General features: G+C 38.9%; 1 protein-coding gene across 1 annotated transcript; it reads right to left on the bottom strand.

The window, feature by feature from the left end:
• Nucleotides 1–1962: 1962 nt before the first annotated feature.
• LOC112673451 (vacuolar protein sorting-associated protein 26A-like) lies at nt 1963–22042 on the bottom strand. Its single transcript, XM_035706041.1, is given in 2 exon segments — nt 1963–2986; nt 21732–22042. Coding segments are annotated over 2 exon segments (1335 nt in total).
• Nucleotides 22043–24292: the final 2250 nt, after the last annotated feature.

Raw genomic sequence — 24292 nt, 5'->3', positions numbered from 1 at the left:
TGCTATAAAATGAAGCAATATTAGAATTATTAGGGTCTTCGAGGGAGAAGAAAACAGGCATTCCCAAGAGATATAGAGGACCCCTCCCACAATCAGTAAAAATAGATCAATACCCTGACATATAATAGTGAAGCTTGCAAATTTCAACCATAAAAGGAAAATCCTGAAGGCAGCTCAAGACAAGAACTCCTTAACCTACAGGGTCAGGAGCATGAGACTGGCAGCAGATCTATCCACAGAGGATAGATCTGTGGATCTATCCTGGCAGGCCAGAAAGAGCTGGCATGACACATTCAGGGTACTAAATGAGAAAAGCATGCAGCCAAGAATACTTTATCCAGCAAGGCTGTCATTCAGAATGGAAGGAGAGATAGAGTTTTTCAGGACAGACAGAAACAAAGAATATGTGACCACTAAGTCAGCCCTGCAAGAAATACTAATGGAATCCTGTAAGTGAAGAGAGAGTCCAAAAATATCTCAGGCCAGAAAGAAACAGAGGCAATACACAGAAACAGGGACTTTACAGGTAATACAAGACACTACATCCCTATCTTTCAATAGTTACTCTGAATGTAAATGAACTAAATGCTCCAATCAAAAGACATAGGGTATCTGAATGGATAAAAAGCAGGACCCATCGATATGCTGTCTACCAGAGACTCATTTTGATCTAAAGACACTTCCAGATGGAAAGTGAGGGGTGAAGTACCATTGTCATGCTAATGGACCTCAAAAGAAAACTGGGGTGGCAATCCTCATATCAGACAAATTAGATATTAAATCAAAGATAGTAGTAAGGGATGAAGAGGGACACTATATCATACTTAAAGGATTGATCCAACAAGAAGATCTAACAATTATAAATATTTATACTCCAAATTGGGAGCAGCCAATTATATAAACCAATTGCTAACCAAATTAAAGAAAAACAATAATAATAAAACAATAGGGGTATTCAACATCCCACTCACAGCAATAGAAAGATCATCTAAGCTGAAGGTCAACAAGGAAACAAGGGCTTTGAATGACACACTGGACCATATGGACTTCACAGATCTATTTTGAGTATTTAATCTGAAAACAACAGAATACACATTCTTCTCAAGTGCCCATGCAACATTCTCCAGAATAGACCACATACTGGGTCACAAATCAGGTCTTAGCTGGTACCAAAAGATTGGGATTATTTTCTGCATATATTCAGGCCATAATGCTTTGAAACTTGAACTCAATCACAAGAGGAAATTTGGAAGGAACTCAAACACTTGGAGGTTAAAGATCATCCTACTAAAGAATGAATGTGTCAACAAGGAAATTAAAGAATAATTTTTAAAAATTCATGGAAACAAATGAAAATGAAGACCCAACTGTTCAAAACATTTGGGATACAGCAGAGGAGATACTAAGAAGGAAGTACATAGCAATACAAGGCTATCCCCCCAAATTAGAAAAGCCCTCAATACACAAGCTAACCCGACACCTAAAGGAGCTAGAGAAAGAACAGCAAATAAAGCCTAAACCAAGCATTAGAAGAGAAATAACAAAGATTAAAGCAAAACTCAATGAAATAGAAACCAGAAGAGTAGAACAGATTAACGAAACTAGAAGCTGGTTCTCTGAAAAAATTAATAGGATTGATAAACCCTTGGTCAGACTTACTAAAAAGAAAAGAGAAAGGACTGAATTAATAATATGAATGAAAGAGGAGAGATCACAACCAACACTGAAGAAACACAATTTTTTTCAAAGAAAATGCTTTTTAAAATGTATAAACATGAAGAACATTTAGTTGTATATACATTTTAAAAAGCACATAGAATAAATGCAGCACCGTAAGATAAAGGAATACTATTATAAATGGAGTTTTGGCCTTTCCACTCCTTACAAGCTGCAACCATCTTTAATCTGTTGAATTTAATCTCAATGGATATAGGCATTTTTTTGTTTTTTCTTCTATTCAGTTCACATTTTAGGCTGTTCAGCAGATGCCTCTAATTCTGATGATTCAAATCGCTGGTGAAGGTTTGTTCTCTGTTTCCTCAGTTTTTCAGAAGCATTTCTCCATAAGATGATCTCCTGCTGCTTGAAGTACCTTCTGTCTTCCTCATCAACAAGGACTAGAATCAAAAAGTACCTTACAGAAAATTTTTTGTTCACATCTCTCATTGTCAGAGTTGGGTCATATCCCACTAAAAATAGTCTTATTGAAATTGATTCACCTTTTATGGGTACACCATTCATTATTTCATATTTTGCAATTATTTCTGTTTCTGTGGTGGTACTGGGTCCAATTCCTGTGATCCTTTTTTTTTTTTTTACCAGTTGCAACTCCATATGTTGGATCTTTATTCTTACTAATAAGAAGTAAATTTTTCCAACAATCAAATCCCTTAGATGATATTTTGATTTATTATATTCAAATTATACTAGTAGACTATTTTCAATGCCCACTTTCATCTTAATAGAGTTGTTAACATCAGGATATGTGGCAAGTTGGTGAACAATAAGATCATATTCTTTTACCAAGTTTATCAGTCTTCTTACTATTGTCACTTTAAGAAAATACCTCAAGGGGACATTGGCATTGATATAAGATTCATATAGTTTTTCAAATAGCATAAATTCAAAATCATAGCTTCTACTCTGAGTCAATTTTCCAGGCAAGGCTAGTTCTTTCACTAGGTCTACAAACTCATGAGTATTATTCCTGTCATTGAAAAGTTCAATTTGATCTACAAATTCAGTTCTAATTCCTTGGTGCTCTAGCCTCATTCCAGGTTGCTTAAAAGCTAGGTTTACCTTTTCTGAAACAAACTCTCCATCATAGAAAAGATAGTACTTTTCTACTTTGCCATCTTCAGTTTTCATTTCAGCCATTTTCCTGGTTTCCCCATCATTAAGGACAACATCGATCTCACAAATGGGTCCAAAAAAGCCTCCAAAAAAACTCCTTTTAAGTGCTGCCGCTGCTGCCGCGTCCCCACCACTTCACTCCTCTTCCCTTAGGAGAATTAGTGTTGAAATACAAACACTTATAAAAACGTATTAAGAGCAAATATGCCAAAAAATCAGGCAATCTGGAAGAAATGCATGCATTCCTAGAAATATATAAACCCCAATACTGAAGCAGGAAGAAATAGAAAAACTGAACAAACTCATAATCAGGAAAGATACTGTAGCAGTAATCAAAAGTCTCCCAATAATCAAGAGTCCAGGGCCAGATGGCTTCCCTGGGGAATTCTACCACACATTTAAAGAAGAACTAATACCTATTCTTCTGAAGCTATTGCAAAAAATAGAAATGGAAGGAAAGCTTCCAAACTCATTCTATGAGGCCAGCATTATCTCAATCCCCAAACCAGACAAAAACCCCATCAAGAACGATTACAGACCAGTATTCCTGATGAACATGGATGCCAAAATTCTCATCAAGATACTAGCCAATAGGATACAACAGTACATTAAAAGGATTATTCACCATGGCTAAGTGGGATTTATTCCTAGATTGCAAGCATAGTTCAACATCTGCAAATCAATCAGTGTGATACATCACATAAATAAAAGAAAGGACAAGAATCATATGATGCTCTTAATTGATGCAGAAAAATCCTTTGACAAAATACAGTGTCCTTTTTAAAAAAGATTTATTTATTTATTCTTGACAGACACACACACAGAGGCAGAGACATAGGCAGAGGGAGATGCAGGCTACCTGTGGGGAACCTGATGCAGGACTGGATCCTAGGACCCTGGGATTACACCTGAGCCAAAGGAAGACTCTCAACTGCTGAGCCACCCAGACATCCCTACAGTGTCCTTTTTGATTAAAACTCTCCAGAGTGTAGGGATAGAGGGAACATACCTCGTATCATAAAAGCCATCTATGAAAGGCCCACAGTGAATATCATTCTCAATGGGGAAAGGCTGAGACCTTTCTTCCTAAGATCAGGAAAAGGACAGGGAAGCCCATTCTATTGTTGTTCAACATAGTACTAGAAGTCCTAGCCTTAGCAATCAGACAACAAAAAGAAATAAAAAGCATTTAAATTGGCAAAGAAGTCAAACTCTCACTCTTTGCAGATGACAAGATATATATATTTTTATTTTTGTATATTTTTTATTGGAGTTTGATTTGCCAACATATAGCATAACACCCAGTGCTCATCCCATCAACTTCCCCCCTCAGTGCCCGTCACCCTGTCACCCCATCCCCCTGCCCACCTCCCTTTCCACTGCCCTTGTTCGTTTCCCAGAGTTAGGTGTCTTTCATGTTCTGTTACCCTCACTGATATTTCCCACTCATTTTCTCTCCTTTCGCCTTTAATCCCTTTCACTATTTTTTATATTCCCCAAATGAATGAGACCATATAATGTTTGCCCTTCTCCGAATGACTTATTTCACTCAGCATAATACCCTTCAGTTCCACCCACGTCGAAGCAAATGGTGGGTATTCGTCATTTCTAATGGCTGAGTAATATTCCATTGTATACATAGACCACAGATTCTTTATCCATTCATCTTTCGATGGACACCGAGGCTCCTTCCACAGTTTGGCTATTGTGGACATTGCTGCTATAAACATCGGGGTGCAGGTGTCCCGGCGTTGCACTGCATCTGTATCTTTGGGGTAATCCCCAGCAGTGCAATTGCTGGGTCGTAGGGTGGTTCTATTTTTAACTCTTTGAGGAACCTCCACACAGTTTTCCAGAGTGGCTGCACCAGTTCACATTCCCACCAACAGTGCAGGAGGGTTCCCGTTTCTCCGCATCCCCTCCAACATTTGTTGTTTCCTGCCTTGTTAATATTCCCCATTCTCACTGGTGTGAGGTGGTATCTCATTGTGGTTTTGATTTGTATTTCCCTGATGGCCAGTGATGCGGAGCATTTTCTCATGTGCTTGTCGGCCATGTCTTTGTCTTCTTATTTTTTTTTAAGATTTAATTTATGAGAGAGAGAAAGAGAGAGTGAGAGAGAGAGAGAGAGAGAGAGGAAGAGGGAGAAGCAGGTGCCATACAGGGAGGCTGCCGTGGGATTCGATCCTGGGTCTCCAGGATCACGCCTGGGACTGAAGGCGTCTCCAAACTGCTGAGCCACCGGGGCTGCCCATGTCTTTGTCTTCTTTGGTGAAATTTCTGTTCATGTCTTTTGCCCATCTCATGATTGGATTGTTTGGGTTTTTTGCTGATGAGTTTAATAAGTTCTTTATAGATCTTGGATACTAGCCCTTTATCTGATATGCTATTTGCAAATATCTTCTCCCATTCTGTGGTTGTCTTTTAGTTTTGCTGACTGTCTCTTTTGCTGTGCAGAAGCTTTTTATTTTGATTAAGACCAATAATTCATTTTTGCTTTTTTCCCCCTTGCCTTCATAGATGTATCTTATAAGAAGTTGCTGTGGCCAAGTTCAAAAAGGGTGTTGTCTGTGTTCTCCTCTAGGATTTTGATGGATTCTTGTCTCACATTTAGATCTTGCATCCATTTTGAGTTTATCTTTGTGTTTGTTGTAAGAGAATGGTCTACTTTCATTTTTCTGCACGTGGTTGTCCAGTTTTCCCAGCACCATTTATTGAAGAGATTGTCCTTTTTCTAGTGGATAGTCTTTCCTGCTTTGTCGAATATTAGTTGCCCATAGAGTTGAGGGCCCTATTATGGGTTCTCTATTCTGTTCCATTGATCTATGTGTCTGTTTTTGTGCCAGTACCATACTGTCCTGATGATCACAGCTTTGTAGTACAACCTGAAATCCGGCATTGTGATGCCCCCTGCTCTGGTTTTCTTTTTCAATATTCCCCTAGCTATTCGGGGTCTTTTCTGATTTCACACAAATCTTACTATTATTTGTTCCAACTCTCGGAGAAAGTCCATGGTATTTTGATAGGGATTGCATTAAATGTGTAAATTGCCCTGGGTAACATCGACATTTTCACAATATTAATTCTTCCAATTCATGAGCATGGAATATTTTTCCATTCTTTTGTGTCTTCCTCAATTTCTTTCAGAAATATTCTTTAGTTTTTAGGGTATAGATCCTTTACCTCTTTGGTTAGGTTTATTCCTGGGTATCTTATGCTTTTGGGTGCAATTGTAAATGAGATTGATTCCTTAATTTCTCTTTCTTCAGTCTCATAGAGTATAGAAATGCCAATGATTTCTGGGCAATGATTTTGTATCCTGCCACACTGCTGAATTGCTGTATGAGTTCTAGCAACCTTGGGGAGGAGTCTTTTGGGTTTTCTATGTACAGTATCATGTGATCTGCAAAGAGGGAGAGTTTGACTTCTTCTTTGCCAATTTGAATGCCTTTCATTTCTTTTTGTTGTCTGATTGCTGAAGCTAGAACTTCTAGTACTATGTTAAATAGCAGTGGTGAAAGTGGACATCCCTGTCTTGTTCCTGATCTTAGGGGAAAGGCTCCCAGTGCTTCCCCATTGAGATTGATATTTGCTCTGGGCTTTTTGTAGATGGCTTTTAAGATGCTGAGGAATGTTCCCTCTATCCCTACACTCTGAAGGGTTTTGATCAGGAATAGACGCTGTGTTTTGTCAAATGCTTTCTCTGCATCTATTGAGGCGATCATATGGTTCTTGTTTTTTCTCTTGTTGGTGTGATCTATTACATTGATTGCTTTATGAGTGTTGAACCAGCCTTGCATCCTGGGTATAAATCCCACTTGGTTATGGTGAATAATCTTCTTAATGTACTGTTGGATCCTATTGGCTAGTATCTTGTTGACAATTTGGCATCTGTGTTCATCAGGGATATTGTTCTATAATTCTCCTTTTTGGTGGGGTCTTTGGTTTTGGAATTAAGGTGATGTTGGCCTCATAAAATGAGTTTAGAAGTATTCCATCCCTTTCGATCTTTCCAAACAGCTTTAGTAGAATAGGTATTGTTTCTTTTTTAAACTTTTGATAGAATTCCCCTGGGAAGCCATCTGGCCCTGGACTTTTGTGTCTTGGGACGTTTTTGATGACTCCTTCAATTTCCTCCCTGGTTATTGGCCTGTTCAGGTTTTCTATTTCTTCCTGTTCCAATTTTGGTAGTTTGTGGTTTTCCAGAAATGTGTTCATTTCTACTAGATTGCCTAATTTATTGGCATATAGCTACTCATAATATGTTTTAAAAATCGTTTGTATTTCCTTGGTGTTGGTTGTGATCTCTCCTCTTTCATTCATGATTTTATTAATTTGAGCCTTTTCTCTTTTGTTTTTAATAAGGCTGGCTAATGGTTTATCTATCTTATTAATTCTTTCAGAGAACCAACTCCTGGTTTTGTTGATCTGTTCTACAGTTCTTCTGTTCTCTATTTCATTGAGTTCTGCTCAGATCTTTTTTTTTAAATAATAAATTTATTTTTTATTGGTGTTCAATTTGCTAACATACAGAATAATACCCAGTGCTCATCCCATCAAGTGCCCCCCTCAGTGCCCGTCACCCATTCACCTAACTCCCAGAGTTAGGAGTCTTTATGTTCTGTCTCCCTTTCTGATATTTCCCACACATTTCTTCTCCCTTCCCTTATATTCCCTTTCACTATTATTTATATTCCCCAAATGAATGAGAACATATAATGTTTGTCCTTCTCTGATTGACTTATTTCATTTAGCATAATACCCTCCAGTTCCATCCATGTTGAAGCAAATGGTGGGTATTTGTCGTTTCTAATGGCTGAGTAATATTCCATTGTATACATAGACCACAGCTTCTTTATCCACTCATCTTTCGATGGACACCGAGGCTCCTTCCACAGTTTGGCTATCGTGGCCATTGCTGCAATAAACATCGGGGGCCAGGTGTCCCGGCGTTTCATTGCATCTGAATCTTTGGGGTAAATCCCCAACAGTGCAATTGCTGGGTCATATGGCAGGTCTATTTTTAACTTTTTGAGGAACCTCCACACAGTTTTCCAGAGTGGCTGCACCAGTTCACATTCCCACCAACAGTGTAAGAGGGTTCCCTTTTCTCCACAGCCTCTCCAACATTTGTGGTTTCCTGCCTTGTTAATTTGCCCCATTCTCACTGGTGTGAGGTGGTATCTCATTGTGGTTTTGATTTGTATTTCCCTGATGGCAAGTGATGTAGAGCATTTTCTCATCTGCATGTTGGCCATGTCTATGTTTTCCTTTGTGAGATTTCTCTTCATGTCTTTTGCACATTTCATGTTTGGATTGTTTGTTTCTTTGGTGTTGAGTTTAATAAGTTCTTTATAGATCTTGGAAACTAGCCCTTTATCTGATACGTCATTTGCAAATATCTTCTCCCATTCTGTAGGTTGTCTTTTAGTTTTGTTGACTGTATCCTTTGCTGTGCAAAAGCTTCTTATCTTGATGAAGTCCCAATAGTTCATTTTTGCTTTTGTTTCTTTTGCCTTCGTGGATGTATCTTGCAAGAAGTTATTGTGGCTGAGTTCAAAAAGAGTGTTGCCTATGTTCTCCTCTAGGATTTTGATGGACTCTTGTCTCACATTTAGATCTTTCATCCATTTTGAGTTTATCTTTGTGTATGGTGAAAGAGAGTGGTCTAGTTTCATTCTTCTGCATGTGGATGTCCAATTTTCCCAGCACCATCTATAGCATAAGATACCTAGGAATAAACCTAACCAAAGAGGTAAAGGATCTATACCCTCAAAACTATAGAACACTTCTGAAAGAAATTGAAGAAGACACAAAGAGATGGAAAAATATTCCATGCTCATGGATTGGCAGAATTAATATTGTGAAAATGTCAATGTTACCCAAGGCAATTTACACATTTAATTCAATCCCTATCAAAATACCATGGACTTCCTTCAGAGAGTTAGAACAAATTATTTTAAGATTTGTGTGGAATCAGAAAAGACCCCGAATAGCCAGGGGAATTTTAAAAAAGAAAACCATATCTGGGGGCATCACAATGTCAGATTTCAGGTTGTACTACAAAGCTGTGGTCATCAAGGCAGCGTGGTACTGGCACAAAAACAGACACATAGATCAATGGAACAGAAGAGAGAACCCAGAAGTGGACCCTCAGCGTTATGGTCAACTAATATTCGATGAAGGAGGAAAGACTATCCTCTGCTCAGATCTTTATTAACTCTCTACTTCTGCTTGGTGTAGGTTTTACTTGCTGTTCTTTCTCCAGTTTCTTTAGGTGCAAGGTTAGCTTGTGTATTTGAGTTCTTTCCAGTTTTTTGAGGGATGGTTGTATTGTGATGTATTTCCCTCTCGGGACTGCTTTTGCTGTATCCCAAAGATTTTGAACGGTTGTATCTTCATTCTCATTAGTTTCCATGAATCTTTTAAATTCGTCTCTAATTTCCTGATTAACCTATACGTGTTTGAGTGTCTTCCAAATTTCTTCTTGTGATTGAGTTCAAGTTTCAAAGCATTATGGTCTGAAAATATGTAGGGGACAATCCCAATCTTTTGGTATCGGTTGAGACCTGATTTGTGACCCAGTATGTGGCCTATTCTGGAGAAAGTTCCATGTGGACTTGAGAAGAATGTGTATTCAGTTGCGTTTGGATGTAAAGTTCTATATATATCTGTGAAATCCATCTGGTCCAGTGTATCATTTAAAGCTCTTGTTTCTTTGGAGATGTTGTGCTTAGAATATCTGTCACTTGCAGAAAGTGCCACTATGAAGTCTCTCAGAATTAGTGTATTATTATCTAAGTATGTCTTAACCTTGGTTATTAATTGATTGGTATACTTGGCAGCTCCCACATTAGGGGCATAAATATTCATGATTGTTAGGTCTTCTTGTTGGATAGACCCTTTAAGTATGATATAATGTCCCTCTTCATCTCTTACTACAGTCTTTGGGATAAACTTTAATTTATCTGCTATGAAGATGACTACCCCTGCTTTCTTTTGAGGACCAGTTGAATGGTAAATGGTTCTCCAACCTTTCATTTTCAGGCTGTAGGTGTCCTTAGGTCTAAAATGAGTGTCTTGTAGACAGCAAGTAGATGGGTCTTGCTTTTTTTATCCAGTCTGAAACCCTGCGCCTTTTGATGGGGTTGTTAAGCAGATTCATGTTCAGAGTTACTATTGAAAGATATGAATTTGGTGTCATCGTAATACCTATTCAGTCCCTGTTTTTGTGGATAATTCTGTGGGCTTCCTCTTTCTTTTATAGAGTCCCCCTTAACATTTCTTGCACAGCTGGTTTGGTGGCCACATATTCTTTCAGTTTCTGCCTATCTTGGAAGCTCTTTATCTCTCCTTCTATTCTGAATGAGAGCCTTGCTGGATAAAGTATTCTTGGCTGCATGTTCTTCTCATTTAGTATCCTGAATATATCCTGCCAGCCCTTTCTGGCCTGCCAAGTCTCTATGCAGAGGTCTGCTGTTAATCTAATATTTCTCCCCATATAAGTTAGGGATCTCTTGTCTCTCGCTGCTTTAAGGATTTTCTCTTTATCTTTGGAATTTGCAAGTTTCGCTATTAAATGTGGAGGTGTTGAATGATTTTTATTGATTTTTGGGGGTGGCCTATCTATCTCCTGCATCTGAATGCCTATTTCCCTCCCCAAATTAGGGAAGTTCTCAGCTATGATTTGTTCAAATATGCTTTCTGGCCCTCTGTCCCTCTCGGCGCCCTCCGGAACTCCAATTATACGTAGATTTTTCCTTCTGAGGCTATCATTTTTTTCCTTTAACCTTTCCTCATGGTCTTTTGTTTTTCTATTTTTTTCCCCCTCAGCTTTCTTCCTTGCCTTCAACTGTCTTCTATGTCATTCACTCTCTCTTCTACCTCATTAACCCTTGTTGTTAGGACCTCCAGTTTGGATTGCATCTCATTTAATTGATTTTTAATTTCGGCCTGATTAGATCTAAATTCTGCAGTCATGAAGTCTCTTGATTCCTTTATGCTTTTTTCCAGAGCCACCAGTAGCTTTATAATTGTGTTTCTGAATTGGCTTTCTGACATTGAATTGTAATCCAAATTCTGTAACTCTGTGGGAGAGAGTACTGTTTCTGATTCTTTATTTTGTGGTGAGTTCTTTCTAGTCAGTTTGCTCAGTTCAGAGTGACTGTATAAGTGGGCTGCGTCAAGAATATCAACTGCCATCTAAGTAAATTCCAACCTAGATGATTCCTTTGGTTCTATATACTGTAAGGCCCTCGACTTCCCCTGGAGCTTTCCAGCACTGCTTGGTCAAGAACTTGCTCTTCCCTTGTTCTTCCAGCTGGTCTTCTCGGGGAGGTGCCTGCTGTGCTGATTCTCAGGTATGTGCACCTGGGGGAGCTGCCCCCCCCCCCCCCAATTTCGGGCTCAGTGGGAGCTGTTTATTCTCTGAGGCCTTTGTCCCCTGGTGGCCCTACTCCTCCTAGGCACACGGTGACACAAGGAGGAACAACCACACTGGCAGCGGCCAGCTCTCCAGCTCTGGAGTCAGCTCCCACAGTAACTACTGCAGTCTCCCAGTCTGTGCTGGCCTGGATGCTGCCTGGGCAGCGTGGGTGCTGATCTGCACAGCTTGGAGGCACCCAGTGGCAGGAGAGTCCTCGCTGTCTTGTGCCCTCCTCAGCTCCGTCTGTCCTGGGGGGGGCACAGGATCCTGGGCTGTGTCCTCTCGGCACCCTGGGATCTGGGGCTTGTGCTGCTGGATCTCATTCCTCGAGCTGGCTCCTGAAGGCAGCAGGGCGCAGTCCCCTCCGCCCGGAGTTGTTGCCTGAGCTTCTCCTGAGGCGCTCCAGCCCTTTACCGAGATCAGCCAGCGGTGTGTGGCCACTTTCCCCAGGGTGCACTTCCTGTATTAGTGACTCCAGGAAACTGGAGGCTCCATTGCTCCTCCTGCGATCCTGCTCTATTTCCCTGCTGAGCACCTTTCCATCAGGGAAGAATCCGGTGCGGATTGTTAAAGTTCCTGCTTCAGCAGGGCTGGGCTTTCCTGTCCTGGAGGCTTTCGCTGCCGGGCCTTAGCCTGCCTCCTTGCCGGGCCCCTCCCCCACTTGATTCTTTTTTCTTTTTTTCCGCCTTCCTACCTTGTTAGAAGCGAAAACCTTTCTCTCTGTAGCGTTACATCTGTTCTCTCTTTAAATCTCAGGTCGAATGCATAGGTTTTCAGGATGATTTCAAACTTATCTAGGTAAGTTGATGGGGCCAGGTGAGCTGGGGACTACTCCTCCGCCATCTTGCCCCGCCCCCAATGACATGATATTTTATGTGAAGAACACAAAAGACTCCACCCTAAAATTGCTAGAACTCATACAGGAATTCAGCAGTGTGGCAGAATCAATGCACAGAAATCAGTTGCATTTCTATACATTAACAATGAGACAGAAGAAAGAGAAATTAAGGAATCAGTCTCATTTACAATGGCACCAAAACCCACAATATACCTAGGAATAAACTGAATGAAAGAGGCAAAGGATCTATACTCTAAAAAAAAAACAGAACACTTCTGAAAGAGATTGAGGAAGACACAAAAAATGGAAAAACATTCCATGCTCATGGATTGGAAGAATAAATATTGTTAAAATGTCTCTGCTGCCTAGAACAATCTACACATTCAATGCAATCCTTTTCAAAATACTATCAACATTTTTTTCACAGAGCTGGAACAAATAATCCTAAAATTTGTATGGAACCAGAAAAGACACCCAATTGCCAAAACCAAACCTGGTGGCATTTTAATGCCTAACCTCAAGCTATATTACAAAGCTGTAATCATTAAGACAGTATTGGTACTGGCACAAAAACAGTTTCATAGATCAATAGAACAGAATAGAGAACCCAGAAATGGACCCTCAACTCAATGGTCAACCAATCTGTGCCAAAGCAGGAAAAAATATCCAAAGGGAAAAGGACAGTCTTTTTAATGAATGGTCCTGGCAAAATTTGACAGTCACATGTAGAAGAATGAAATCGGACCGTTCTCTTATACCATACCAAAGATAAACTCAAAGTGGAAGAAAGAACTAAAAGTGAGACAGGAATCCATCGAAATCCTAGAGAAGAACACAGGGAACAACTTCTTTGACCTTGGCTGCAGCAACTTCTTGCTATACACATCTCCAGAGGCAAGGGAAACAATGGCAAAAATGAACTATTGGGACTTCATCAGGATAAAAAGCTTCTGCACAGCAAGGGAAACAGTCAATAAAACAAAAAGGCAACTTACAGAATGGGAGAAGGTATTTGCAAATGACATATCAGATATAGGGCTAGTATCCAAGATCTATAAAGAACTTATCAAAACCCAACTACCAAAGAACAAATAATACCATCAGGAAATGGGCAGAAGACTTGAACAGACATTTCTCCAAAGAAGATATACAAATGGCCAACAGACACATGAGAAAATGCTCCACATCACTTGGTACCAGGGAAATACAAATCAAAACCACAGTGAGGGCATCTGGGTGGCTCAGTGGTTGAGCATCTGCCTTCAGCTCAGGTTGTGATCCTGGGGTCCTGGGATCTAATCCCACAGCAGGCTCCCCAGAGGGAGCCTGCTTCTCTCTGTCTCTCTGTATCGCTCATGAATGAATAAATAAAATCTTAAAAAAAACCACACCACAATAAGATGCCACCTCACAGCAGTCAGAATGGCTATAATTAAAAAGACAGGAAACAACAGATGTTGGCAAGGATGTGGAGAAAGGGAACCCTTTTACACTGTTGGTGGGAATGCAAACTGGTATAGTCACTCTGGGAAAAAGTATGGGGGTTCCTCGAGAAGTAAAAATAGATCTACCCCATGACTCAGCAATTGCACTACTAGATATTTACCCTAAAAATACAAATGTAGGGGATCCCTGGGTGGCTCAGTGGTTTAGCGCCTGCCTTTGGCCCAGGGCGCAATCCTGGAGTCCTGGGATCGAGTCCTGCGTTGGGCTCCCGGCATGGAGCCTGCTTCTCCCTCCTCCTGTGTCTCTGCCTCTCTCTCTCTCTCTCTCTCTCATAAATAAATAAATAAATAAATAAATAAATAAATAAATAAATCTTAAAAAAATAAAGATACAAATGTAGTGATCTGAAGGGACACCTGTACCCCAATGTTCATAGCACCAATGTCCACAATAGCCAAACTGTGGAAAGAGCCAAGATGTTCATCGACAGATGAATGGATAAAGAAGATATGGTGTGGGTGTGTGTGTGTATATATATATATATATATATATATATATATATACATATGGAATGGAATATTACTCAGCCATCAGAAAGGACAAATACTTATCATTTACACTGATGTGGGTGGAACTGGAGGGTATTAAGCTGAGTGAAATAAATCAATTGGAGAAAGACAATTATCCTATGGTTTTACTCATAAGAAACAGTACAGAGGATCATATGGGAAGAGAGAGAAAACTGGGAAGAAATCAGAGAGGGAGACATCATGAGAGACTCTTAAGTCTGGGGAACAAACTAAGGATTGCTAGAGGGGAGGTGGGTGAGGAAATGGGGTAATTGGGTGATGAGTATTACAGAGGAATGGGTTGAGCACTAGGTGTTATGAGCACATGATAGGTTGAGCACTAGGTGTTATGTGCAACTGATTAATTATTGAACCCCACATCTGAAACTAATAATGTACTTATATGTTGGCTAATTGAATTTAAATTAAAAAAAAGAAAAAAATAAAATTTTAGGAGGCTTGGAGCTATTAGTTAATCTATCTTCCAATACACTGTTTAATATAGTACTGAGTAAGTGATACAAGCTGTCAGTGGGTGAGTGGCTAATAGCTCTGCTAGTATCTAATTTATTTTTCTTCAAAAAATTGCATCCCTCTGCACCAACCCCCCTCACCCACCCTGTGCTGTGTCTACAGGAAAAACAACAAAACTTTATTGAATTACATTATAGAAGACCTTAATGAATGAAAAGGTATATCATGCTCATTGATGGAAAGATGATAGTGTAAAGATATGTATGATATTGTAAAGAGATGTATATTTAGACATATGACAAGATATTAACGTTTCAATTACTAATTGTTAGTCAATGCAATCCTAATTAAAATTCTAAAAGATGTGTGCATTTGCTGAACTTAACAAAGATATGCTAAATTTTTCATGTAAATGAAAAAGGCCAAGCATAACCAAGAATAGAATAGGATGGAATTACTTGTTTTATCATGTAAAACTTAAAATAGAGCTGTAGTTGTCAAGATAGTGGTTATTATCTTATTATCTTATTATAGACAACAACAACAAACATTGGAACAAATTACGAAGCCTCTGATCAGACCAACTCATATATGGAAGCTTGATTTTTAACAAGTTTGCACCACAGAGCACTGGAGACAAGGAATCTTTTCCCCTAGAAACCAAGGTGGGACAATTAGGTATTGATATGGAAAAAAACAAAATTGGACTCCTATGTCATATCAGAAATGTGTATTACAGCCTAAATGTGAAGGGCACAACCATAAGGCTTTAATGAGGTATATAAGGGTGTATCTTTGAAGGTAAGGAAAGATGTCTTAGACAAGCACTAAAAGCTATAACCAATTAAGGAAAAGATTGACAAATTTGACCACATTGAAATTAAAACCTTTGTTTTGTTAAATTCTCAAGATGGATGCTTTGATTACTAGTTTTTAGTCTTGTCTTTCCTAATTTAGACATTTAGAACTATATATTTCCTCTAAGCACAGTGGTAGCTGCATGCCTTAAGTTTAAGATTTCATTATTATTTAATTCAGAGTATTTTCTAATTTCCACTGTAATTTCTTTAGATGGTTTGTTCTGATTATCTCTTCAAATATCTAATACATGGAAATTTTCTGATGATCACTTTTGTAATTGATTTTTAGTTTAATTCCACTCTGACCAGAAAATATATTCATATAATATCGATATTTTGAAATGTGTTGAGACTCGCTTCATGAACCAGTGCATAAGTAATTTTGGTTAATGTTCTACATGCACTTAAAAAGAATATATATTTCCCAGTTGTTGGGTGTAGTGCTCTGTATATGTCAATTAGCTCAAATTTGTTAATTATACTGATCCAATCTTTTGTATCCTTACTGATGTTTCATCTGCCTGTCCTAATAGTTACTGAGAACTATTGTGGTTGGCAATTTTTCAGATGATCCACTTGCTTAGATCTGAAATCTAGTCAATAATGTTTGATATTTTTCAGAGTTCACAACTGCACCCTGCACCTTTTTGGTTAAATTTGTTCCTAAATATTTTTCCTTTTTGATTTTATTGTAAACAGAAATATTTTCTTAATTTTATTTTCAGATTGTTGATCTTAAATATTGAAATACAATTGGTTTTTGTGTATTGACCTTGTATCCTCAAACTTGTTGAACTCATTTAGTAGTTTTGATTGCTCTTTTTGTGCATTCTTAGAAATTTTCTAAATAGAAGATCATGTTTTTTTGTGAATAGGGATAATTTTACTTCTAATTTAGATGTCTTTTTTACCTACTTACCCGGGCTGGAGCCTTTAGTACAATGTTGAATAGAATTGATGAGAATAGTGATCCTTGTCTTGTTCTTGATCTAACTAATGGGGAAAGCATCTAGCCTTTCACCATGAAATATGAGGTCATCTATGGGTTATGAGTGTTTGCCTTTTACTGGGTTGGGGAAGTTACCTTATATTTCTACTTTGTTAAGTATTTTTATAATGAAAGGGTTTTAAATTTTGTCAATGATTTTTATGTGTCTCTTGGGAGGATCATGTGGTTTTCTTTTTATCCTATTGATAACATACATTAATTGATTTTTGGATATTCAAATGAACTTGCATGAATGGGTTAAGTCCCACTTGTGGTGTATGGGGTATGGTGTATGATGCTTTTTATGTGTTACTGGATTCACTTTGTTAGTATTTTGTTGAGGATTTTCATGTTTATATTCATGAGATATCTTTGCCTGTGTTTTTTTCTTTGTGATGTCCTTGCCTGGCTTTGATATCAGGGGACTTATGCAATCACTAATATAACCTGTTTACTTGTTATAGGTAGTTCAAATACTCTATTTCTTCATGAGTCAATTTTGGTAGTTGTCCATTTCATCAAAGTTATCTAGTTAACCAGCACACAATAGCTCACAGTATTTCCTTATATCCTTTTTTAATTTCTGTAAGGTCAGTAGTAATGTCCCTTATTTCACTTGATTCTAGTAATTTGTCTTTATTTTTTTCTGGTCAGTCTAGCTAAACGTTTGTCAATTTTGTTGATATTTTTAAAGAGCCAATTTAGTTTTTATTGACTTCATTTTTCCATTGTTTGTTTCATGAACTTCCATTGCAATTTTTACCATTTTCTTCCTTCTCTTTTCTTCAGATTTAACTTGCTGCTCTTTTTCAAGTGTCTTAAGTAGAAGGTTACATTATAGATCTGAGATCATCTTGTTAAATAACAGGTGTTTACAGCTATAAATTTCCCTCTAAGCAATTTGTTAGCTGTATTCTGTAAGTTTTTGCATATTTTTTCATTTTCACTCATCACAAAAGATTTCATAATTTCCTTTTTGATTTCTTTTTTGATTCTGATGATTTAGGAATGTACTAGTTTCCACATATTTGGTAGTTTTTCATATTTCTTCCTAAAATTCATTTCTAATTGCATTCTATTGTGGTTGGAGAATATAGTTTGTATTATTTCTGTTGTCTTAAATTTACTGAGTTTTGTTTTATGTATTATTGGATGGTATATCCTAGAGAATGTTCCATGTGCATTTGAGAAGAATGTATTCTGCTGATGTTGTGTGAAGTGTTCTTTAGATGCTTGCTGGGGCTAGTTGCTTTTTATTACTGTTCAACTCCTCTATTTACTTGTTTGTTTTCTGCATAATTGTTCTATATATTACCCAAAGTGGAATATTGAAATCTCTAAATATTATTGTTGAATTATCTATTTCTCCCTTTATTTCTGTTAATTTTTACTTTACATATTTTGGTGCTCTGTTGCTATGTACATGTAAGTTTATAATGGTCTTATCTCGCTGATGGATTAAAACTTTCATCGTGACCCTTTTAACCTCAAATAACATTTTTTGTTTTAATGTCTATATTCTCGATATTAATATAGATAATTTTGCTTTCTTGTGATTGCCTTTTGCATTATATATCATTTGCTTCCTTTTACTTTCAATCTGTTTGTATCACTGAATCTAAAGTATATCTCCTGTAGACAGCATATGGTTGGATCTTTTTTTAAAAGTGCAGCACAAGGGGCACCTGGGTGGCTTAGTTGGTTAAGTGGCTGACTCTTGACTTTAGAGCAAGTCCTGATCTCAGGTCAATGAGACTAAGCCCTGCTTTGGGCTCCACCCTGGGTGTGGAGTCTGCTTAAGATCCTCTTTCCCTCTGTCCCTGCACCTTCCTCCCATCCCCCCACTCACACACATGCTTTCTCTCTATATTTATTTATTTTTAAAAATTTATTTATTTATTTGAGAGAGAGAGACAGAGACAGAGACAGAGACAGAGAGAAGGAGCAGGGGGAGAGGGAGAAGCAGACTCTGACCAGCAGGGAGCCCAACTTGGGGCTTGATCCTGAGATTCCAGGACCATGACCTGAGCTGAAGGCAGATGCTTAACTGACTGAACCACTCAGGCACCCCTTTCCCTCTTTCTCTTAAAAAAAATCCTACATGACCATCTCTCTGCCTTTTGACTAGAATATTTAATCCATTCACATTTAACAGTATTGATATAGTTAGGTTTATGCCTGCAATTTTACTTTTTGTTTTTTATATTTCTCATATCTTTTTTGTTCCTCTCTTTCTCCTTCACTTATTTCTTTGGCATTAAGTAAATATTTTCCAGTTGTGCATCTTATTAAAAAATTTAGTATGAGTCATTTCCTTAGTGGTCACTCTAGAGCTTATGATATACATGCTGACTCATCAGAATCAGCTTCAGATTGATATTAAATTAATACCAATAAAATAAATGTTTCCTCATTTATATTACACCATTACTGCCAATTCCAGAGACTTTAAACTTTTTAAAAGATTTTATTTATTTATTCATGAGAGGCACACACACACACAGAGAGGCAGAGACACAGGCAGAGGGAGAAGCAGGCTCCATGCAGGGAGCCTGACGTGGGACTTGATACCGGGTTTCCAGGATCACACCCCCGGCTGAAGGCGGCAGTAAACCACTGAGCCACTGGGGCTGCCCAAATTTAAACGTTTTAAAAAAATTATTCAGCAGTCTTCATGGAATGGATCTATTTCTGTTCTTTAGGCATTTATTTTGTGTTAAGTAGTTACACCAACTACAGGAGAGTAATACATAGGTCAGTACCATAAAAAAAGTACATATGTGTCTTATTTTATTTATTTTTAATTTAAAAAAATATTTTATTTATTTATTTGAGAGAGAGAGAACACAAGTAGGGGAAAGGAGAGGGAGAACCAGACTCCCCATTGAGCAAGGAGCCTGATGCAGGGCTGGCTGGGGTCATGACCTGAGCCAAGGCAGACGCTTAACTGAATGAACCACCCAGGTCCCCCTGTGTTTTTATTTATTATGTAGAGGTGGCATAAATTTAGTCCATTTCTGACTCCGAATGTTTAATAGGGCTATTGAATTTACTCATAATATTCCCCCTCTAAACACTTCGAGGCACTCTCACAGCTCCACTCTTACTAGAATGTTATTTTTTAAAAATATTTTATTTATTTATTTATTTATTTATTATTTATTTATTCATTCATTCATTCATTCATGACATGCACACAGAGAGAGGCAGAGACATAGACAGAAGGAGAAGCAGGCTTCCCGTGGGAAGCAGCTTCCCTGTGGGACTTGATCCCAGGACCCCGGGATCATGACCTGAGCCAAAGGGAGATGCTCAATCACCAAGCCAACTAGGCATCCCTAGAATGTTATTTAGGGAGGAGGTAAAGGTATAAACCCAAAGGATTCTGAGACTAGATGTTCTAAGTTCTAGTCCATTGCCTATGTAACTTTAGGCAAGCCAAATCTCTGGTTCTGAACTTCTTCCTATGTTACATGCAGCGTTTGGACCTTGTGGTGTCCTGTATTGTTTTCGTCTATTTAGTGTTTTTTTCACTGGGTGATGGGTTCCCTAACCTAGTACCTCTTCTCCCTTGTGATAAGAGTCAGTGAAATGTTGGGCACTGATGTAGGAAAGGCAATTTCAAATGATTCCCTGGGATTTATTTATGGAGGCTGGGGGAAAGATGCTCTCTTTCCATCCTGGCTGCTAAGCTTGGGGAATGAATATTAAATTTTCTTTATTTATTTTCCTCATCATACAGAGAAGGGCCATTTGAACCAGATGAGAACAAAGCCAGGGAAAGATGAATAGAGATGAGAGTCTTAGGCAATAAGAGTACTGGTGATACTGAACCTTAAGTCCTGACTTCTAGTTCTTGATTCCTAAAGTTGTGTCTTAGAGGAATCTAGAATCATTCTCAATTACAGGATCACTCAACTTCTACTTTTGGTTTAAATTAATGTGTTATGTTCTTATCCCTTGTAAACAAAGGTTCTTCACTAATATGTAGAGCATGCTGTAGAAGCCCAGACCAACCTCACCTCTTTCCCCTACTATCTGTACCCCCAAATCTGCTTGAATTTTAGTTTCCTCATCTTTACAACAAGGACAAGCATCCTTATACTCAATTTGCTGTGTAGATAAATATAATAATATGGGGAAAATATTTGGATATGTCAGATGCCCAATAAATGGTAGTGTTATAATATTACCAATTAGGTAATTTCTTATGTTGGGTATTGCTCAGAGTTTAGAGGGCCATGCAAATAACAAACACTAAGAAAAATTAAGGTTTGGGAGTAGAAAAATTGATGCAATTATATTTCAACAATCTGTGGATGTGGGACCTTTATCACTTGGCATTTCTTAGGACAGTGCTGACTTTAAGCTAACTGATTTAACAATATGTTTCTCTCCCAGAACTGGGTGGGAGGGGGTCCAGAGGTGGAATTGGATCAGGACAATATGGACACACAATGCTGTCAACTCATACTCTCTACATCTCTGTACTCCTCTACAGCAGAGTTTTCAATGGATTCCTTTCATGATGAGATAATGTCTCCTTTGAGCTCACGGGCAACATAATTGCTTGTTCTCATCCCGTAGGAGAGAGAATTAATCAATTCCCCAGATTTCTCTGCAAGTCTGTTCTTTTGTCTTTTAGATTCAAATATTGCTTAAGTCATGTCAACTACTGACATTACCTTAATTGATTTACTCTAGCTATTGGGGGTGGGTTGATAGTTAAGAAGCAACCATTGAGATGCCTGGCTGGCTTGGTCAGTACTACATTCAACTCTTGATCTTGGGGTTGTACGTTTGAGCCATACATTGGGTGTAGAGATTACTTAAAAATAAAATCTAACAAAAAAAAATGATTGTGCCTGGGTGGCTCAGTCGATTAAGCAACTGCCTTTAGCTCTGGTCATGATCTCAAGGTCCTGGGATCAAGCCCTGTGTGAGGCTCACTGCTCAGTGGGGAATCTGCTTCTCCCTCCCCCTCTGCTGCTCCCCTCTGCTTATGTGTGCTCTCTCTCTCATTCTCAAATAAATAAGTAAATAATATTTTTATAAAAAAGAAGTAAACGGAAATAATCCTCATCACTTCATTAATCTTTCTGAGTCTCAGTGTACCTTCCTGTAAAATACTTAACTCATCAGTTGCTGAGAGAATTAAACAATGTCAAATGTATATAATACTTAAGAATATTAAGCATATTGCAATTGTTCAATGAATGAAGGATATTATAACTGAGATAATATATCATAAAACAAGGGGTAGAGGAAACATACTTACCAATAACAGACACCTGGGAGCCTGGTCCTGACTGGAACTCTGTCAGGTTTCCCCTCCTTGAACTTCATGCAGTAGTAAGTGCCAGCATTGGCAAGAGAGATATCACTGATGCGGATGGAAAAGTCTGTGTTGCCAGCTTTGGTGATGTGTCCAATTTCTTTTACTCTGGGAAAGAGACCTTCTTTGAAATTGTAGATTAATTCCCGGCTTGGCCCAGATCCCTTGAACCATAAGACAGGTCCTTTTGGGAATGAATCTGGTACACTGCAACTCAAGGTGACTGTCTCTCCAATTGATACAGTCTGTGTCATCTCAGATTGTTGCACTTGGAATATGTCAAATGTGGTTCCTGCAAAGAAATACAAAATCATTTCCCATTTCCATCCTCTGACCCAGGCAGGACTGAAGAACTTGGATCCAGATCATGAGTGGACTTCATTCATTACTTTTTTTTTTAGTTATTGAATAAATTTATTTATTTTTATTAGCTAAAATAGCTTCTGAATGCTCTTTAAAAAATTTTTTAATGGAGTTCAATTTGCCAACACATACCATAACACCCAGTGCTCATCCTGCCAAGTGCCCCCCTCGGTGACCATCACCCGGTCACACCAATCCCCACCCACCTCCCCTTCCACTACCCCTTGTTCATTTCCCAGAGTTAGGTGTCTCTCATGTTTTGTCACCCTCATTGATATTTTCACTCATTTTCTCTCCTTTCCCTTTATTTCCTTTCACTAATTTATATATTCTCCAAATTAATGAGACCATATAATGTTTGTCCTTTTCTGACTGACTTATTTCACTCAGCATAATACCCTCCAGGTCCATCCACGTCGAAGCAAATGGTGGGTATTTGTGGTTTCTAATGGCTGAGGAATATTCCATTGTATACATAGACCACAGCTTCTTTATCCATTCATCTTTCGATGGACACCGAAGCTCCTTCCACAGTTTGGCTATTGTGGACATTGCTGCTATGAACATCGGGGTGCAGGTGTCCCGGCGTTCCACTGCATCTGTATCTTTGGGGTAAATCCCCAGCAATGCAATTGCTGGGTCGTAGGGCAGGTCTATTTTTAACTCTTTGAGGAACCTCCACACAGTTTTCCAGAGTGGCTGCACCAGTTCACATTCTCACCAACAGTGTAAGAGGGTTCCCCCTTGTCCATATCCTCTCCAACATTTGTTATTTCCTGTCTTTTAATTTTCCCCATTCTCACTGGGGTGAGGTGGCATCTCGTTGTGGTTTTGATTTGTATTTCCCTGATGTCCAGTGATATGGAGCATTTTCTCATGTGCTTTTTGGCCATGTCTATGTCTTCCTCTGTGAAATTTCTGTTCATGTCTTTTGCCCATTTCATGATTGGATTGTTTGTTTCTTTGCTGTTGAGTTTAATAAGTGCTTTATAGATCTTGGATACTAGCCCTTTATCTGATATGTCATTTGCAAATATCTTCTCCCATTCTATAGGTTGTCTTTTAGTTTTGTTGACTGTTTCTTTTGCTGTGCAGAAGCTTTTTATCTTGATGAAGTCCCAGTAATTCATTTTTGCTTTTGTTTCCCTAGCCTTCATGGATGTATCTTGCAAGTTGCTGTGGCCAAGTTCAAAAAGGGTGTTGCCTGTGTTCTCCTCTCATTCATTACTTTTTTTAATGACATGTGTGAGCACACACACACTGAGTTTAGAGAGGCCTCTGCAGGTGGTGGAAGTTCCTGACCTGACTGAGGGGAGTCAGTACAGTGGATCAGATGTATCACCTCCCCGGGTCCATGTCTCAGCTCCGAGCCAAAGGAAGATGAGGACAGGGAAGGAGAGGGCTGGGATTATGAATTCATGGGGAGAGACACTAGTCTCTCCCCTATCTAAATGTCCCAAATCACACAGTGCACTTGGGGATGGGTCCAAGTGCCCTCTGCCAACCTCGGATTGACATTCATCACCTTCCTGAAGGGTGAGCAGTCACTGAATTTGTGGAGATATTAATGCTGAGAGGTATGGAGAAAGGGTAAGTCATGAGACAGCAAGCCTAAAGAATCGGGAGAATTTAGGACTACTAAATTCATGCAGGCAGAGTATGTTTCCTCTGCTTGTCTGTCAAGAGGGAAGAGACAGACAGTTTCCTCTTCTCCACAAAAAAGAGTAGAACCTCAAGGGACCTTGTCAATTTTGGAAGGCCCACAACTGACCCCCAACATTTGCTACCACCAGCATCACTCCCCCATATTAGTCAGGTCCTGGTAATCCTTCTCCTTTCAGGTTGGCAAACCGTCAAAACCACAGATGGGCTAAGGTGTGGTTTGGAGCAACAAGGGAACTCTGGGAGAGAATGGCAGGTAAGCTGCCTACACTCTCATTTCTCAGCTTGAGGGAAATATGTAAATTTCCCATGGCCATGGATGGCATGGAATGTGGCTGGACTTGAAGAGAACATTACTGGTTTTCCCAGAAGAACAGATGGACACATGATCTCACTGTATTTGATGAAATGAATTCAGAGAGTGGCAAGAACCAGGAAGCACTGGTTGTCCTCAAAGAAGAGGAGAAGAGCAGAGCTGG

The sequence above is a fragment of the Canis lupus genome, chromosome 24 (assembly GCF_003254725.2).
Source record: "Canis lupus dingo isolate Sandy chromosome 24, ASM325472v2, whole genome shotgun sequence".
Lineage (NCBI taxonomy): Eukaryota > Metazoa > Chordata > Mammalia > Carnivora > Canidae > Canis > Canis lupus.
This window is presented reverse-complemented; position numbering and strand designations above follow the sequence as displayed.